Raw genomic sequence first — 20,472 nt, forward strand, 5'->3', positions numbered from 1 at the left:
GGGGGGGGGGCATCTTTTAACCCCTGGCTGTAGATGTGGGTCAGGTTAAGCTTTCCAGGAACAGAGCTGGTCGTATCAGGAGGAGGTGTGGAGCATCATGTTCTAGGTGTGAAGGGTCGTAGTCCATGCAGCTGCACTAAAGGACAGCCATTCATTTAATTTGTATTGTATTGAGTATTGAGTTGGTGTTGTGCAGGTTGACAGTATAGGATTCTATTAATACAATTTGAGGCATGAGGCGTTTGTTTTTCTTTTCAGGCACTTCTCTATTATTAAGAACCAAGGCAAGTATATCAGAGCTTTCAGAAAAGCTCAGTTGTAGTCGTTGTCCTCTTCCAGTTCACTTTTATTTTAATGCTTAATGACAGCTTTCCAAATTTGACTGAAGCTGTTGAACCTTCAGTGTTTTAGATTCTCCTGCTGCCAGCTGTTTTGTAGTATGTCACTCCCTTGTATCAGTGGAGCATGGAGTGCAAATTGAAATATGGAAGTTCACTTACATAAAGCTGCAAGGGGTGTTGAAGTGGGGAAGGGCCTCGCTATGCTTCATACTGCAAGATATTTATTCATTATTTCTTTTCTTGTTTGTGTTGGACAGGCTTTTTTTTATTGTCAGCAATTAATTTTGCATGTGTGTTTTATTATAATCATGTGTCGCTCTTGGGTTCGGATTCGTGTGTTGCTGCCGGCTTTACAGTCATGCCAGTGGAAACCACACAGTGTGAGGCGAAAAAGACAAAGCAGAGAGAGCAGTGCTCACAGTGCAGGGTGTAGCCATGCGTGATGCATAATTTTCATTTATATTTTTGCTGACTTTTGAATGTAAAAGACATGACAGCACAACAATGCAAAGAGATCTTTTTTTTTATATATATAGTTTTGAAATACTTGTAAATGCGATGCTTTACATGCTTCTGTGTGTGAAGATGACGCAATCAAAGATTTGTTTGTGTGAACATATGCAGCAGTCTAACCACATAGACACCTTAGAAACACCGTGATGTCCTCTTCATGTCATGCTCTTGCGTTGTTTCCTGTGACGGTTGTGGTCTGCTGTGACCTGTCAAATGTTCTCTTAAAGGAGCCGTGTGACATTTTGGGAAATACACTTTGCCTCCTCGCCGAGAGTGAGATGAGATGATTGATAACACTCTCATGTTTGCACATTAAATATGCAAAACTTAATTGTACAAACACTGACACGTAAAAATGATACGTGCTGAACCTGTGACCAGCGACCTGCAGTCCTGGTCCTGTAGAGTCGCGTCAGGTCACACAGTGTCATAAATTCCATGTCATATTGTGACTTGTTGGGTCATGTCCTGTTGTGTCTCGTGCTGTCATGTCACGATGCAATGTGTAACACCGCCATGTTCTGCATCCTTTCATGTCCTGTCTTGTTACTGCACAACAACTTATACAGCCAAAAGCACAAAGTCAAGGCTTAAATCACAACCATTGTTCTTCAATGACATGAGGAAAAACATGTTTAAAAGAGATAGAGAGATATTAAATATTTAGCAAATTCTGCTTTAATTAGCATAAGTAATGACCTCATTAGCATACGTGGATACATAATGGTGACTATGGTCAAACAGTATTTGAAATTTCTTAGTTCATCATCTTTTTTTTTTTTTATACGATAAAGTTTTATTGTGTATGACTTTGTTACTACAGTATACAGAGTTGTCATTATAACGTGTCATCTACTTCTCTGTGTATAAACAAAGGATAATAAACTTGTCTGTATTTAGTCTGTGAGTGAACGCCACTTGTCGACCTGTGATTTGTCCCAGACGGCTCTGACTGTCTGTCTGTTGTGGTCGTCCCTGCCTCTCTTGTATGTACATAACAGAGAAATGTGTTCGTTGTATTGGTCGGGGAGGGAAGGTAGAAAGAGGCAGTTGTTGATGGAACAGTCTGTAATGTCTCCACACTGTCAACAACGTATGAAAGATGCTTGATCAACTGTAGGAGGACGGTTTCAGCCTGCTGGTTTTATTTCTGTCAGTTCTGAGTTTTCCAGTTGGGAAGATTTACTGATCTAGAAACTGCGTACTACTGTAAAATATACATGTTATCTGTTTTCAGTAATTAGTCCATTCCTGCTCTCATCAGGATTTGACATAAAAAACCTTGTAGCATCTTTTATTCATTTATATCTAACTGTGTTCATCTCAAAACATTTCTAAAATAAGTAGTAGCCTGCGTTCCACTCTTTGTGTCATTCATGGTACTTTGTGTGATTATCCCTGTAGCTTGACTGCATCTTCCTCTGTTTCCTCCCAGCTTCGCACATTGTGCTGGGCGCTCCTCCTGAAGCACTCGGTGGGATGGAGCAGCGTGGAGGTGCAGGGGGGGGAGCAGAGAACCCCGGCCTTCGGGACAGCGCCAGTCCAGAGGAGAGAGGGGAGAGCCCCACCTCCAGCTGCCCCCCGCCGTGCAAGTTGAGCCGCATGGAGGTCAACGGCAGCCCAGCAAACCCACAGACCCGGCAGAACGGCACACAGCTGAGACCACTGGGAGGTAAGATGCTAAGACACACACACTTGCTTAAATACAAGAGTAAGGTCATTTTTAGTATTTAAAGTATTTGGAGTGAAGCCGCTAAAAGCCAGTATTTGTCCATATTAAGACATTAGATGTGCAGTTGTAGCTTGCAGCTTGTTTGTATAGTGGACATGGACTACACTCCACTCGTTTTCAGTATTTTATTGCACCCACATAATTTCCCTGCAGTGTTAGAGAAGCAAACACACTAATTAGCTGATTAATGCATGAAAAACACATGAAAAACAAAACATTGCTTTATAATTGATTAAGGTAACTTGGAAGAAACAGAGGGAGGAATGTACGTACCTTCCCAGGAAAGAAGTCCCGGATGAAAGTTTAATTTTAAAACACTTAAAACATTAACTCACATAGTAGAATAAACAGATTCTATGTGAAAATACATAAGCAACACTTTATAGGAATTGTAGGAAAAGTAGTAGTAGTAGTGGTATTGGACTGTACCTTTCAAAAGAACACAATTACACAGAGTAATCTACCGGAGATACAAGCAGAATTTAGGTTCCACTAGTTCTCCCAAACACATAGTCTCTAATTCTTCAAGGGCTTATTATAGACACATGTAATCGTGATCATATAAAGTGCATTCAGCACACTGTGACCGCTTCTTCACACAGGTACTGTAGCTTCATAGGTATAGAGTTAAGTGGGCGAGAGGGGGCTGAATGCTTCATGGTCTGGACTCAGTTAGATGTTGAAAATGTCCACACTGTTCCTCCTTTCTTCCACACTTGACCCCAGAGGCCTCTGTGGGATTTCAGTCTGTTATTCAATTATTTCTGTCCTGTTTGAACATGTACCCATCATAGTTTCCCAGTGCCCAAGATGAGTCTTAATATTTCTTATATGATCAACAGCCCATAATCCAAAGACGGTTTTATCAATTTCCAGTGATATGAAACCGAGAAAATCAACAATCCTTCATTATTAAGAAACCAGACACAGAGAGTGTTTGGCATTTTGGCTTGGTTACTGATTTATACAGTGATGTTGATTATTAACATTGATGTATGGGAGAGGAGAGGATGTCATACAATAAAGCTCCACATCCAGGATCAAACCGTAGACATTTGTCCTGAGTTGATGCTCCAAAAGACTTTGGCGGGCCTCGAACTGTATATAAGGTAAAAAGGAACATTGTATTTTATTGTGTGACCTTTATTATGTGTAGGGGTGAATAAGCATCAACATAAGTTCTCCCTTTGCGACGTGTCCCGTCACATCCTGTTATGTCACATTACATTAGTATGAAGACTTACTGTATGTCACTCAGTATATGGTGCTGAAGTCTTAGCACCATAATACAGTCTACCAGGGACAAGACCGTGTCTACCATCCATGGGTGAGGTGGCCACACACACACACACACACACACACACACACACACACACAGGTAACACGCATTGTGCGTTGGTATGGCATGCACACTCTAAAATACCTAACATAGGAAACACTCATGCACAGATGCCCATTATTCTCTCATGCATTTGAAAACATCATCATGCATCATCACACAAACATTGTAACAGTACACACACACACACACACACACACACACACACACAGATATTCTGCTGTTTTGCCTCCCTCCACCCTTCCACTGAGTGGCTGGCTTATTGGCTGATAGTGTGTCTGATGCTGCTGTGGTTTGGCTCCGGCTGATCTGTCACTGTCCTGTCAGGAGCAGGATTGATAGCTTGTTAATTACCAGTTCCTGTGGGACACAGCACTGGATTGGATGGGTGTGAATGGTTCCAGGTTTGGAGGAGCTCTCCGTACTTGTCTGATAACAAGTCTAGACCAACGTCTTGTTTAGGAACCAGCTCCACCGCTGGAGTGATGGCATCGCTCCTGAGTGCTAGATGATATAGATATTATATCCAGCAGCGCTTCAAGAGCGGTTATGGGTTTTAACATGTGGTGCAAACACAAATACAGTTGAACAAATTTCACACTGACTTATGTTCACATTGGCAGCTGCCCAGTTTAACCAGTCTTCCACTGAGACCACCAAGCAGCTATACTGCAGCGACACTGGAGAGACAGATATTTGTTGCAAACTGCTGCTGTCCAGCTCAGCTTCTGTAGGAATCCCTTTCACGCAGATCATATTCAAAATGCTGAAACACGGGTGACAAAAAAAGTTCCTCTCCGCCAGGTTTGTGTACACTCAGTAGAGCTGAAAAGATTTGTAGGTTAGCAAGGATTGTTTGGTTACCATATTGAATTTTGAAAGGGTTTTTTGTATTTGATGAAGTTTCAACTCAGGAATGACTGCAGTGTATACACTTTATCTCCAACTGATTTTTATCTGTAAAATCTCATTGTGATACTGAAGAACTACACAAAGAAGCTTCAATGCTCATCCCAGTGCAGCTCAGTCTTCTTCTGTAACTCTGGGTGAATCTCTGTCTGCCAGGTCTGATGATCCCGGTCTACTGTGTGGTCGAGCATGCAGATGTGGGCGTGGCTGGCGACTGTGAGGGGCGCGGCGACCGTCACGCTGAGTTTGTCTTGGTTCGTAAGGACGTCCTGTTCACACAGCTGGTGGAGACGGCACTGGTCGCCCTCGGTTACTCGCACACCTCCGCTGTACAGGCACGTGGTAAGTAGTGTGTGTGGGGGTGAGTGTGTACAGGGTGCATGTTCAAATCCACGTCTTCATGTTCACCTCTGCTTTAGAAGAGCAAAAGTTCATCACATATATGGTATATAATACAATTTCAAGTTATCCTCTTTGATAATGAATCAGTAAAACTGTAACCCTGCCTGACAAATATTTCAAATAAGACAATTTTATATTTTTTAAAAATTCAAAAAGCTGTTGAACATGTTTCTCCAATGATTTATGAACTTATTTCTCTCTCTTCTCTAATCTCAATGGACTTGATGCTGAATCAAAGAAAAATCTGACAGTGAACTGAAAGGAACAATTATCAAAAATGAAAAATCAATAACTAATAGTTAAAAGGCATGTCTTCTTGATTGACAGTCAGGGTGGTTTCATCTTCCTCCTCAGCTCCTCCCAGTCTTCCTATATTTGCAAAATTAGTATTTTCTGGCACCAGGATGAGGGTGAGCAGTAAACCCAAATTCAATACCCAATATTACCCAATATTAAAACATCCCTGTTTTTCTTGTCATAGTCTTATTGTTGAAAATAATTCATCAACCTCCGTCTCTTAACATCATATCTGGGAAACACGGGTTTCTTAACTTTTCCATTATTACATGCTAATAGGAAACATGTCATTTTTCAGTCTTTTTACCACATTGTTTGGTAATTCATGAGTAATTAATTATTTCCAGCAGCAGCTGAATAGAGCATAACTGCTTTCCAGATGGGTGGGGTTTTCCACATGGGTAAAATGAGCACTGAAATGTTTAGGCGATCACAGGGAAGTTATTTACCAAGAAGGTATTTTAAAGATAAATCCGTCTGCTTCCTCATTTATCTGCTGATTCACTCCGCCTACCTGACAGCAAGAAGGTTGAAAAGAAAATAAACGTGTATCTGCGCATCTCAGCCCAGCATCAGAACTTCTTTTCTCATCATTTTGAAATCAAAACAAGAAGGCAGACAACATCCAGTCAGCCGTGAAACAGCAGCCTACACACACACACACACACACACACTCACACACACATAGAGAAAGTAGGGCAGTTTGACATTCCTGGTGAGTCCCCATAAACATAGGGCACTGTAACCAAGTGGCCGACGCCCTGCGACCCCCCTCGCCTCTCCCAAATAGCTAGGTTTTGTTCTGAGAAATAAGCCTTTTCTTTTCAAATAAATAATTTTTGGCTGGAGTCGTGCATTTTTCCCCCCGTGTGGTCACAACCAAAATTATACAGAGTCTCTGCTATTTTCCTCTGCGATTGAATTGCATCTTGCATAACTTTGGCTGGACGAGTATTTTTAAGCTCTTAACTGGCACAGGGTTTTTTGGTTGTTGTTTTTTTAATTAACTAGCACATTATGGCTAATTAAAAAGAAGCTATTTTCTTATTTGGAGTATATGGTTTTATGCTCTGGGTTTAACACAGGCTTAGGTGAATTGCAGAGCAGAAAAAAATATAAAAATTTAATTTAAGGCTGTGTTTTGAAGAATTCACTGATTACTCATTTAAGAATATCCATTTACCGTATTTTGAGCCCTGAAAACCACCAGTGGATCCCAGAAACAAACCAAATCTTATTTTAAGAAACACACTGCATTTCAGACAATTTAGCTCTGAAGCAAATTATTTGAAACATTTTTAAATAGCACCAAAGCTCAACACGAGACAGAATGAAATATTTATAAACTGTTTTATTCATGCTCTGGGACAATGTTTTACATAGTGTGCATTTTTATATATATGAGCAGCCTGATAATCAGACTAAATTGTCATTTCATTTCTCCTTCAGTCTGACATTTATGTTTGTCAATTTTGCTTTATGTGCGGGATAGCTTTGCCCAAACCAATCAGTAATGACTGATTTGACTGAAATATGTCAATGTAAGAGTTTTCTGCAAATTAATTTACAACAACCTGTCTCATCCATGTCTGTTACCATTTTCATATAGCACTTCTTCTTTGACAATTTTTCTGGCTCTGGCAAATATTCCAGTCTAAACCTACGAAGCTCTGATTAGCTCGGTTGTTCCTCAACCAAGGAAGCACCAGTCTATGAAAAAATAAAAAATGTAGCATTGATTCAAAGATCTGAAACCAGATTAATATTGACTGTCAGGTTTTCTTACTCATACGGTACATATCAACATCTAGTCTAACAAATACTAACTGATGATGGATTTTAGATGATAGAGTTTCATGTGGGTTGGTTGGTGTCATGAGAATTGATAAAGCTCCATTGAATCTAAAATATTCATCTGTATTGTCAACATAACTGTTCTGTTTATTCAATGTATTTTATATAGTTAGACTCTGAAAATTCATATCAGTGACAAGCTCATGACATGTCAAAATTTTAACAATCATCTCTAAAGCAAAGGCAGCTGTAGGACACACAATAATTGCCAGTTATGGAGAGAAATCTCCTGCTGTCAGACAGGAGAATAATGACCTCAATGTTTATTCAGTGCATCAACATCAAAATGCCGCTCTCGTTCACAGCCTGCTCCGGTCTTTAATGTTGAGCTGATTTTACATTTCTCCTCTGATTAATCAGCTGTAGAGTCCAAAGAGAACAGCCTTTGTTCTTTTGCCCCTATCACCACCATCCTCATGCGATGAAGACACACACACACGATTGAGGCTGGCAGGCCAAGGCCGGGCCGGGTCTGTGTTTGATTTAGCAGGTCCTAACGCGATTATGCCTGTTTAGATTTGCACTTCCAGTCATGGTTGCAGCGAGGCCAGGGGAATGTTCTCCCCAGGATGATGCTCCAAGACCAGGAGAGTTTAACAGACGGGTCAAACAGCACGAGCAAGTTCAGTTTACATTGATCAGAAATAAGCAGCTAATGGAAACTAAATGTCCAGCAGCCAACAGAAGTAAATTTAGACGTATAACAGACAGTTAACACGTTCTCGACCAGGGACGAACCCGTTACATTTTAAGGCAGATCCAAATCATTTCCTATGATTCTGAATTTTTTCTTCTGAAGTCTGGGAAGTCTGGAGGCACACACTCAACTGGGCACATTTTCTAATTCATGCTGTACCCTGCATGTTGAAAAATGACCAAGCGTCCGTATGTGACAACTTGGGAGTGAGAATGTGTTGAATCAGCACCTGCTTTAAGTGTGTGTGTGTGTGTATGTGTGTGTGTGTGTGTGTGTGTGTGTGTGTGTGTTCTCCAGGCATAATCAAAGTGGGCCGCTGGAAGCCGATGCCCATCCACTACCTAACAGACGCACCAGAGGCAACAGTGGCTGACATGCTGCTGGATGTTTACCACATGGTCACACTGCGGATCCTGCTGCACAGGTCAGCTGTTCATGTGTGTCTTGCATATTGTTTATTATTAGGGTCAGAGGGTGGGCTTTTGAGCAATATTGACATTTTGGGAATCAAGCTGCTACTTTTCTGATTGTCAATATCTTGAATTTTGACACTTTTCATATAAGAAAAATCATCCAGAACAGTAAAATATAAATTTTTCTCTTGTAAGAATGAATGATAATGATACATCTTTAACCCAAGGCCCCCAACCCAGCTATTACCACGGCTGGATTAAAGCAGTGTGACTTCTTACATAATCCTATTCAACCCAGATCTTATCCATTATGTAAAAAGGACATTTATTCAGCAAGTTCAACTTACGATATTTTAGTTTGAGTTTGATTCAGTGTATTATAATGAAGCCGTTCGTTAACGCAGCTTCGCTCGGCTGGAGGAGCTGCCATCAGAGCAGTGGACCCACGCCACGGTGAGGAACGCCCTCAAAGAGCTGCTCAGAGAGACCAACCAGAGCGCTCTGGCCAAGGAGTGTCCTCTCTCCCAGGTAACAACTCAAGCAGCACAGCAGCTACACACTGTCTCCAGTTCATACACCTGTTGTAGGTCCTGGTACTGGCACCATGTTCATGTTTGTTCGGAAAGTACCAGGACTGTGCATGTATGTAGCAAGTAATGAGAGATGGTTTTAAATTATTTTTCTAAAGCTAAATGGTTAGCTGGGTTTGATTCTGTCTCTCTCTCTCACACACACACACACACACACACCGATAGCTGAAATGCTGCTAAGTATTTTCTATAAACACATGTGGTTTCATCATCAGTTCACCACACCTCGCTCACACACAAACACACGCACACACAAATACCATCCCATGGGAAAGGATGCAAATACACACACCTCAATTATCCTGCTCACACACACCCTGCAGTCATTAGACCCGAGAGTGTGTCATTTCGACTTGTGATTTATACACAGGACTTAGTCATGATGTAATTAGTGATTAGGGGAAGCGTGTGGGTGGTGTGTGTGTGTGTGTGTGTGTGTGTGTGTGTGTGTGTGTGTGTGTGTGTGTGTGCAGCCTGACTCATGTGAGTTTTAATCCTCAGTGTTTCCCATGTAGAGCTTTGACTCCTCACTGTGCATCTTCTGCTCTGAGGAACTGACCACAGTGTGTTGGGAAAGGGAGTGGGGCTGAAGGGTTTTAATAAGTGAATCGGTCAGCTCCTTTAACCAAATCTCATCACCCAGTCTCAAGGCATGGACACTCCCTGCAGCAGGCCTCAGGTTTTCATGAACAGGCTTTTTGTTGAATTGTAAGATTGTAAAAGATCGTTTTGAGAATAAACTTGAATTAATAATTTCGTCTTTTACCTCTAATTCTGACTTCAGAGCTTTTTTTATTTTCCACACTGTCCTGATCCTCTTCTTGAAAATATCCCATAGAAGAATGAAATGTGTCGCAGACAGCTACAATATCCTGGTCACGTTTATCCAGGTCATTAAAGTTTGGTTGATTGTATAATTTCTCAGACTCTCCTGTATGTCTCTCTCCGTCAGAGTATGATCTCAGCAATAGTGAACAGTTCCTACTACGCCAACGTCTCCACCTCAAAATGCCAAGAGTTTGGACGCTGGTATAAGAGGTACAAACGCATCAAAGGTAACTCAATGTCTCACTCTCATCCATTTTCAAAGCTGTCTCACTTTTCACAGCTCTGTAGTATTCCCAGCAGTCTGGTTAACTTTATGACACAAATTGAATCCACGATGCTTTCCCTATCTATCGGATACTTTAATTTCTCCCTGAAGAGCTACAGTGGAGATGCTCTGAATGAAAGTCTCTGAGTATGGTGGTTGTATAACAGGTCACTCTCTGCCTATACAGATCCATCTAGGAAACCAGCGTGCAAAGACTAATCAGACCAAACTGTAACTCATTAGCTGCAGATTCTGTGCTCCTAATATTTACCCCTAATGTGTTACAAGGCGGATATCTCAAACTCAAAACTACCACTGGAGACAAGTGACAAAGCGACCCCTCTCCCAGATTTTTGCGGCGCATATAAACACAACATTCACTGTAGTCTGACTCCTTGTGTGCATGTAAACGCATTTCAGTGGTTTATTGTCCTTCTCCTGCCTTGTTAAAAAACTTTACAGTTTCTGTGACCAACTCTCCTGCACTCGAACCATCAACTGTTCAGCTGTTTATACTTTATTTGCCTCATGTCGCGTTGAAAACTCATAAAGGTGGAGACTGTCACAGCTCTTTTAAAACCGAGACTAGGCGCTACTCGCAACTCGACTTAATGTGGCTCACCTGCCTCGCTGTCTTTTGTTTTTTGTGATGTAGTTGCTTTGAATATGATCCTTTTTAATGAAGTCTTTCCATTCTTCTGTCCACCCCCTGTATGTGTACGAGCATGTGTCAGCCTGTATGTGTCTAATCTGCAGCATGAGACGTCTGTCAGTGACAGCTCTCAGTAGGAAGGAACTGTCACACATGGTTCACATTAATGTCACCCTTAATACACATGACAAAACTAAAGGCTCTTAACTCCTAATGGAAAACAGCAGCAGCCACCCCCAACACACACACACACAGCACCAAAACCCAGGAATAAGAGCTCCTCTTACACTTATTCCACACACACACACACACACACACACACACACACACACACACAGGGAAGGTAAAAATCTGAAGCCCTGCCAAGCCTCACTCCAGCTTTTATTCCCTTAATAAACGAAAATGTGACTCTCAACCAAACCCAGTAGAAGCATAATAAGAAGCAGATTTATGTGGAGACGAGCAGAGAGGCTGTTTAAATCCAGGAGAAAAGACCGAGTTCAGCGCAGAGATACAGAGGAAACGTTCTTCACTTACTTGATAATTTTGTCTTGAGAACTCGGAGCCGGAAAGTGAAATAGACTTTGTGGTCATGAGATCATCCGTCGAACCGCTACACCAACTTGTCACTGTGAACAGAATACAAGGTTTAGTGGAGGCGACGCAAGTCCACACTGTATGATGTGAAAATTAAATATTACCTCAATAATAATGTATTAACAGAGCAGATATAATATGAAAGTGATTATGTTTGTGTATTTTCTTCTGAGCTGTTGTCTTTCTATAACAAATGAGAGTTTTATAATGGTTCCATACAGGAAGAGGAGCTCCTGCACTGAGATGACAGACTGTGTTGAATATATTTATGTAGGAATAACTGACAGACTTCCTGCTCTGATATTTTCTCCTCAGGTGAATACATTGAGAAGATGTGGTCAGCACAGGAGAAATCAGACATAAAAGGTACATTCCTCTTTATTTTTTTATTCATGTATTTAATTTGTTTGTGCCTTGTGATGGTCGTGCTGCTGGGTTGAGCTTCAGTGACCAAATGAGTGGAAAAGAAATCGGTCACTTGAGGGCTGTCGATAGGGAAGTGATGACTTTTCCACTAGTATAAATCCGATCTAAATCCGACGGCTTTGATTCTTACATCAGCTAACATCTGACAGGATGAATTGTTACATGTTAAGTGAGAGTGATTTTTCATGCGCAGCACACAATCATTACTGTATGTCCAACTCAATATCAGCTGTTTTAAGAACCGTTAACCTTTTATCACAAAGTATAACATTAAAATGTGTGTGTGTTGACGCAGTGGAGAGGGATTTGGACCTGAGCGTCATCAGCCAGCGTCCTCCCTCTCTCTTACCCTCACCCACCCATTTGGGCACCATTGGTGGCTCTGGAGCTCTTCCCATCAAGAGTGGCCTCGGGGACACCCAGACCCCCACCCAGCCTCACTGCCTGCCCCATCCCGCAGGCCAGCACCACCCCAGTCCTCCACTGCGTCCCCAGGCCCCACCGCTCCTGGGCCACAGCGGTCTCCTGCCCCCCCAGCTCTCCCCTCAGCTCGTCCGTCAGCAGCTCGCCATGGCCCACCTCATCAACCAGCAGCTGGCCGTCAGCCGACTGTTCGCCCACCAGCACCCACAGGGAGTCAACCAGCAGTTCCTCAACCACCCGCCCATCTCAAGGACCTGCAAGGGCTCCGGGGCCGCTACTGAGCCCGGCCTCAACTGCTCGGGGGCCGAAGTGTCCTCTGACATTTACCAGCAGGTCAGGAACGAGCTGAAGAGGGCCAGCGTGTCCCAGGCAGTGTTTGCCCGCGTGGCTTTTAACCGCACGCAGGTAAACTGAATAAAATGACCTCACTGTTTACCAGAGGTGATGTAATGAACTTCATTCCCTAAAACATAACAATGTGATTTATTTGTACATGAGTAACTGTGTGTGTGTGTGTGTGTGTGTGTGTGTGTGCATGTGCGTGTGTGTGTGCGTGTTGCAGGGCTTGCTGTCAGAGATCCTTCGTAAGGAGGAGGATCCTCGCTCTGCCTCTCAGTCGCTGCTGGTCAACCTGAAAGCCATGCAGAACTTCCTCAACCTGCCAGAGGGCGAGCGAGACCGCATCTACCAGGAGGAGAGAGAGAGGAGCACCAACACCAACCACAACCACACCACCAACCACATCTCCAACGCCAACACGCACAGACACACACAGGTACGCACACTCCCACAGGACTGCACAATGACACCTTTCTAATACCACACACAGTAGTTTATCACCTCATTAGCTTGATGTAGCCTGTTGCACATATTTGCACTGACACAAACATTAACACATACTTTCATTAAAATATATAAATAACAAAATCACAAGAATAAATGTGTGCAGAAAAACTAAAAAAAAACATTTATTTTCATGCAGTATGAAATAAGTAAACGAATCAAGATACTGTACATGCAAATTAGAAGAAAAAAGAACCTGAGCGGGGGTGGACACAATAACAGGAACAGCAGTAATACCAGATTTCAAGCTGAGAATATAATAAACTGGCTGTTGTGCTGACTGTTTGGGGCCTAAATTACACCCACCCCTTACAAACCATCCACCCCACACTGGCTTTAAAACAGTCAAATAACATATTGCATTTACAGAATCGTGATGTTGATGATTTTTGTTCTGTTAGTGGTATTTTTGCATTAATGTTGCAGTTTGTTTCTGCAGTGGACATAAATAAATAAAGAAGTATTGTCACAAAGTAGATGAATAATTTATTATAGCAGAGATCACCAAACCTCTTAAATATAAATCGGACACTAGTGAAATTGCGATGAATAAACAGTGGATTTATGCAACAATTGAGATTTAAAACCGCTGTTTCAGTTTCATCTCAGTTTCGGTTTCCCGCTCTGTGTAGACGAAGTGCGGCGTGTCGGGTGCAGAGCTGCCGCTGAAGCTGGACTCTCTGGTGAACATAACGTCAGGGATCTACGAGGAGATCCAGCAGGAGATGAAGAGGGCGAAGGTCTCCCAGGCTCTGTTCGCCAAGGTGGCCGCCAATAAAAGTCAGGTCAGTTCCAACGAAACAGCTGTTCTTAAAAGCTTAAATATACACTCCTTGATTTTATTATAGCAGATATAGAATTGCATGGATGGATACACTGAGATGAAACCTGAGCAGAGACAAGGGCAAAAAAGAGGGACTGAAGAAAATAGAATGAAATATATTCATCAAAACCTTTTCCAAACATCTTATTTATCTATTTATTTTTCTGTACAGGGTGTTGTTGACATATTTTATTACATATTTTTTATATATATAAGTTTACATACATAAACATCCTGTAATACATACTCATACACACTGGGTTCATGATGTTTGAAAGAGCTGATGAGGGTGTAATGGGGAGGTGTGTGACTGCGTGTGTGGGCGTGTGGAGGATCTGATTACCCGCTGTGGCATACCATCATGTCTCCATCCTCGGATAAACAATGCGGGTGATCGAGGGCGAGATCAAAGCCGAGTCTGCACTGGAGGGAGAGAGAGGGAGTAGGGGGGGTGGAGAGGAAGACGATAGTTTTAAAAGTTCTCACATTATTTTACAAACTTCATTGCCAACACAGGCAGAAGCTGGAGAGAAGGTGTGTATTAATGCTGAAATGATAAAACAGTGAATGGACTGAAATTGAGCGAGGGATGAGGGGAGGAACAGAATGGTGACGGAGGAACAGAAGGATGCAAGAAGGAGGTAGACAAGAAGACGGAGGGATGATCACATTATTACCATTAATTTCCAGGCTGAAGGCTGCGCATAAACAACAGCTGGTGGCAGATCCTGGGTCAGCCTAGCAGATATAATCCAATCTTCACACACACACACACACACTCGCTGCTCCCCTCAGACAACAGTGATGGAAACTGTTGGGCTTATGTCTGGCACTCTGCTCCAAACATACACAGAACAAATAAATAATCACATGCATCAGTCAACAACAGAGTCAAAGTCAAAACAGAAATGCAATTATAGCAACTTACCAGTGTTTTTCTGTCCTAACAGTGGAGCCTAATGACGGCAGGTCATTTGTCCATCCGCCCCAACGTTTAGCTCTAAAACAACATGTTTGAAAAAGTGCCATATAATGTATCATAGACGTTTGCAGAGGATGGGGATGAAGTGAAGATTTTAGCCTTAGGGTTTGTTTCTTTGTCTTTAAAAATCCAAAACTACCACAATGCGCCTCAGGGATCTTCAGTCTCTTATTGATTCAGTCCCGCTGCAGGAGGTTTGATAACCTTATTTTGCCAAATAAAAGAAATAACAAGCTTTTTGTCATTTTGTGACTATATTTTGGTCAAAATTTTGGTTATGTGATTTTATTGTGCCACGCACATACAAGCATTCAGCCCACATGGACTTAGAAGGACTACTGCTGTCGTGGTGAGGCTTTTTTCAAGCCATAATTCAGGTTATAACTTCTTCCATGTAACATTACATTTTTAAAACAAAGAACTTTGTCTTCTGTCCCATAAAATCTGCTACAAAAACATCCCCTTCACAATTGAAGTTATAATCATCCATTCAGAAGAAATGTGTCTTTTACTAAAAAAGTGGAGGCCTTAATCATCACGTACTGAGCAACCAAACATGAACTAGACTTTGTCCTCAGTCTCTCCTAAATAACATAACAATCAGAGCCTTTTCTCTTCAGGGAGATCATTAAACTGACCTGTTTTTAGAGTTACTGACAGTGTACTTGAAAGTAGCACAGAGCACACACACATCTTTGACTTTTGGTTAAAGTTTGTTTCACCAGAGCTTCTACACTGCAGTCGTCTTTCATGAGACAATATGTTTGCAATTTCAGTTTGTGCCAAACATGTAGAAACCATCTTTCATTATACATAGGGGAACAATTTGTGCTTTGAAGAAAAATCAGTTGTATAAAATAAAGATTTTACCTCACTAATCAAGAGATGTCTATGTTCAGGGACATTTTAAAGTTAGGTCACCTTCTTGCTGATTTTTCTTCTTGGTGGCTCGAACCTTTTTCCCTCCACTTGTGTTCCAGGGTTGGCTGTGTGAGCTGCTCAGGTGGAAAGAGAGCCCGAGCCCTGATAACCGCACACTGTGGGAAAACCTGTGCACCATTAGGAGGTTCCTGGCTTTACCGCAGGCCGACCGAGACCAGGTCTATGAAGACGAGTCGAGGCAGCAGCACAGCGACCGGGTCCACACCGTCCTCCACATCCCAGAACAGCAGGTACAACCATGCAGGCAGTAGCCGGGGGTTTGTTGGTCCTGTATGTAGAATATACCAAGTTTGTTTTTGTCAACTACGATGGTAAAGTAGTTATGGATCATCATTTAGTTTCTGCTTTTGCAAAAAAAAAAAAAAATCATCAGTGTTTATTTTGATGATTAAAACTAGTGAGGAAAAAAGTCACAACCACAGTGCAGCCTTGTGTGAGCTAAAAAAAAACAAACACTAATCAAAGTGTTTTTTTATGAGTGAGAAAATGTGGAAACCAGCATGCGATTGCTTGATGTTTAGAAAAGTTTCCTCCATCTCCCTCCGTGTCCGATCTCACCACCTGCTCCTCTCTGCAGCCCTTCTCTTTGTCTTGTTTGTGCCCCATAAGTCATTGAAAATAGAAGTGGTAAATGACCAGCCCACACATTTCCTGCTAAACACTCCTCCATCCCACCCTCTACCAAAAAACTAAAATGCTCTCCCGTCTGGCCCTAACCTCAATATTATTCAGAACATAGCCTGTCATTATTGAAGCAGAGAAAAAGGAATTGCCATTATCTTTATTTAGGTCCTTTCATTTGGATGGACCACAGATTTATGGTGTTGGATTCCTGTGTTTGGGTGTGCAGGCCACCCCGCCCTGTTAATAAGCTCTAGTAGTGTGGTTGTTTGTGTGATGAATTTGGGAGTTTTTGCATGTTGGCGGGTGATGGAAGCTGGTCAATCACACTTCCGCTTGTACAACATTTCCTTGTAATGACTGTGCAGAGGGGCACTGAGAGAGTGGTTCACTTATTACTGCGGTGATGAAGCGCTTGTGGTTTCATCACACATGAGTCATGTTGACTGTGATAGAAATTCTGAGTAAAATTATAGTTTCTCTACATCCACTTGTAGATGCCTCACTGCAGCAGTTGGATGTGCTGGTTCCCAGTGCAGCATGGCCTTTAATATTACAATAATGATATTGACAGGCAACATCAGGAATGTGGTGCTTTGTTTTTTCCTCCAGAGTGTTTTGAACACATGCACAAAGGAAAGATCATTTTTAAATCTGTTTAACAACTATTTTAAAAAATCATATGCCATGATACAACTCAATATTTGATATTGACACAGTGTGTAAAGTGCAAAATGTAAATGTAGTAGGTGTGTAGTCATGTTTATCCTTTTTACTGAAGCCAAAGGTGCTAGGGTCGTACTGCATAAAGCAGTAAGGTCAGCGTTGCATCACAGGCACAGCTGATGGTCTGGTGCTTTTAACTGCATCTCATGGCCTTCATCAGCATTTGGAGTCTGCATGAAGATGGTTCAGTTGTCATCATTTGAACTAAAGGTACACTGACCAGTGATTGGAAGAACATAATTAGATGAAGAACATATACAGATGTAGAAAGTGAGATTTGGTTAAAAGCTCCAGAAGAAAGTAGTAAGTTGTCCTTATTGGTCTTTAAAATGAATGCTGTAACATTCTTTCACATACCAAAATGTGTTCTTCAAATTATTCTGATTTTCTAAACAGGCACTCCACAGACAGCCCCTGCCACCTCTGACATCCCCATCTCCGATTCATGAAGACCCACAGCCGGTCCCCCTGCTGGTGTTGCATGCCTCAGAGGACGGGTCCCAGCGTGGGATGAGCCCTGGCCCTGGAGGCGGAGGACCAAAGAAAGCCCGTTCACGGACACGGATTTCCCTGGAGGCCCTGGGAATCCTGCAGAGCTTCATTGGCGATGTGGGCCTCTACCCCGACCAGGAGGCCATCCACACCCTGTCAGCCCAGCTGGACCTGCCCAAACACACCATTGTCAAGTTCTTCCAGAACCAGCGCTACAACGTCAAGCACCACAACCAGGCCAGAGACTCCATCCCCGAGGAGGACGACAGGGAGAGCTCGAGTCCCAGCGAGGGAGGCATCGGCACGGGGGAGAGCCGAGGGGAGGAAGGGCTCTCTGCATGTGAGGAGTCAAGTGAGGATGGGAGAGGATCAGTGGAGGTGTTCAGAACAGAGGGAGGAGAGAAAGGAGAGGAAAGAGAGGTGGACATGGAGGTAGAGAAGGAAGAGGTGGATGATGGGAAAGCCTCAGGGCCAGCAACTTCCTCTCTGTCCCCATACAGCAGCCTGGACAGCCCCCACTCTGCGGAGCAGCAGAGATAACAGCAGAGAAAGGAGACGGAGGAACCAGAGAGAAACGTTAGACGGAAACAGACGACACCATCAAACTGTGAAGACCACACACAGATAACCTGTGAACATACACACACATTTTCATCACCTTTACCGGAGCTGATAATCAGAGCTCGTTAATATCTGAAGAAATGTGGAAAAATATTGATGTAAGGTTTGACGGAAAAGGGATTAGAAGGTACTACCAGTATTTTTGGTTTGACGCTGTCTATAGACACTATTTTTGGATGATTTTCAATACTCCTGAATTCCTCAGTCTTTCCCCAAGCTTTTTCTGGTGAGGATGGAAAAAGCATTTCAACTCCACTGAAACACAGATCACACATTAACACATTTAACACGTTTGCTTTAACGTGATACTCCGCCAAATATCTAAAACACTCGCTCGGCAGGTGACTGGAACAAGACTGTAGGTCATGAATAAACTCCTGCAGCACAATCCACTTTGGTTGTTCCACATACACAGCTTCCTTTGCAATTATCGCCACACATGGAAACTGTGCATTTAGCTGTACAGGATTTTGACATAAGGATACATACATACTGATTTTATGCTCAGACAGAGAAGGGGATTATGCTGCAGGAGAAGTTTCCATCCTAAAAGTCTTCAGCCATCTTTAAAGACTACAGACTTTATGTTCATGTTTAGAGGGTGAGGGTTTGACACTAAAGAGATTTTGGGGACAGGCTTTTTCTGTAGACATTACACGTGTATACAGGAAGAACCAGACTTACATACAGCACAGTTTTCAGTCCAAATGAATTAGAATTTTACATGTTCTCACAAGGAAAACTGTGCATTTGTGACCAGAAACACTGTAACTGAAGCGTCCGGATTTGCTAAAGTCAACCTAACAAACTCATCCTAGTAAAGCTGATGAGTAAAATCCTCCCAAACTACACAGAAATAATTTGTCTGGTCAGATATTAGAAAACAAATATAAATAAATAGATTAATTAATTAATTAATTAATTGATTAAGACACATCGACAAGCTGCAGCCACACGTAGAAACACTTGACTCATATCTGTTTTCTTTTTGAGCTGAGACGTCATTACATTGGGACCAAGGGTAAAGATACTGACACTGAGCAGTGGTACGTCTTGTGAAGGGCATACACATAAGGGCATAACAATACCACTACAACATCCATTGAAAATGAAGCCAATTTTCTATTCTACTTGTTTTTTTGATACATAATTTATTGTCCGGGTGTCCTTCCCATGATGCTTTAAGTGGTCCCTACGTCGACTGAGCTGTTTGTGACACTTAAGCCTTTACTGACAATAAATGAGTCCCCCACTCCTCCCACCTTAATATTTATTACAAAGTTTATATTTACTAAAATCAAAGTGTTATTGTTGTAATTATAGTTTTCCTATGATTTTCTTTGATATGACAAACGTCGTAAATGTGACAAAAGTGGACGAGCAAGTCTGAAGAAGTTTGAGCAGTGTTACAGTTTAAGTTTAAAATTATGATTTTTTTTAATTTACTATTTGTAAAACAGACTGAACGTTTTTTCTAGTGGAAAATTATGTACATTATATTGTAAATGTTGACAGTCCACCTGCAAAAGTGAATCTGTCATCATATGTGGGATTCAACCACTGTCACTTGACACTGTTTTGTGTATTTTTGTGCCACAAAGGAACAGGGTAGAAAAAAGATTTTGTGTTTACAGTCTGTTTCAGTTCGACAATCACTCTGTACTGGATGGAGCACAAAGTTTCTGATTTGTTCCACTTTGATGTTTAACCATTGTTTGTTTGATTCTGTTGTGGGCAGGACATGAAAATCTGATAAAACTTTTCCAAAGTATTCTGCGTGTGGAAACTTTACCCTCTTTGCCTGTTGAAACCATGAAAGTCAGTATCAGTGTGTGACAGCAGTGTGATAAAGGCAACAGTGGCAGCCCGATCAAACCACAGTGTGTCCCAAACTGCACTGCATGTACCTGTGGAGTCACAACATTATCTATGGTTCTCCTGTTGGATTTCACCGTCAGGTTTAAACTTTGTGGAGGTAAATCTACAAAACAGTGTCATGCCAGATGACGACTGCAGAGCTATAAGAGAAGCTAAATGTCATCATGTAAACACAGGCGACAAAAGAGTTCTTACATACCGAAACTATAACCACAAACACTATAAAGAGAACAAAGTGCAAAGTCTCTACCAACCAAACCACAGAC

General features: G+C 42.1%; 1 protein-coding gene across 1 annotated transcript in view; it reads left to right on the forward strand.

Moving 5' to 3' along the window:
• LOC111665252 (DNA-binding protein SATB2-like) overlaps positions 1-20,099 on the forward strand; it is a 26,981-nt gene extending 6,882 nt beyond the window's left edge. The window contains exons 2-12 of the mRNA XM_023420183.2: positions 2,290-2,526; positions 4,991-5,176; positions 8,382-8,508; positions 8,902-9,025; positions 10,040-10,142; positions 11,745-11,795; positions 12,151-12,683; positions 12,841-13,053; positions 13,754-13,906; positions 15,907-16,098; positions 17,612-20,099. Coding sequence (XP_023275951.1) covers positions 2,334-2,526; positions 4,991-5,176; positions 8,382-8,508; positions 8,902-9,025; positions 10,040-10,142; positions 11,745-11,795; positions 12,151-12,683; positions 12,841-13,053; positions 13,754-13,906; positions 15,907-16,098; positions 17,612-18,247 — 2,511 coding nt within the window. The 5' untranslated portion in view covers positions 2,290-2,333 and the 3' untranslated portion in view covers positions 18,248-20,099. The remainder of the gene's footprint in view (positions 1-2,289; positions 2,527-4,990; positions 5,177-8,381; positions 8,509-8,901; positions 9,026-10,039; positions 10,143-11,744; positions 11,796-12,150; positions 12,684-12,840; positions 13,054-13,753; positions 13,907-15,906; positions 16,099-17,611) is intronic.
• The last annotated feature ends 373 nt before the right edge of the window (positions 20,100-20,472 follow it).

This window comes from Seriola lalandi, unplaced genomic scaffold, assembly GCF_002814215.2.
Source record: "Seriola lalandi dorsalis isolate HSWRI2012SDOR001 ecotype SW California unplaced genomic scaffold, Sedor1 jcf7180002054630, whole genome shotgun sequence".
Taxonomy (NCBI): domain Eukaryota; kingdom Metazoa; phylum Chordata; class Actinopteri; order Carangiformes; family Carangidae; genus Seriola; species Seriola lalandi.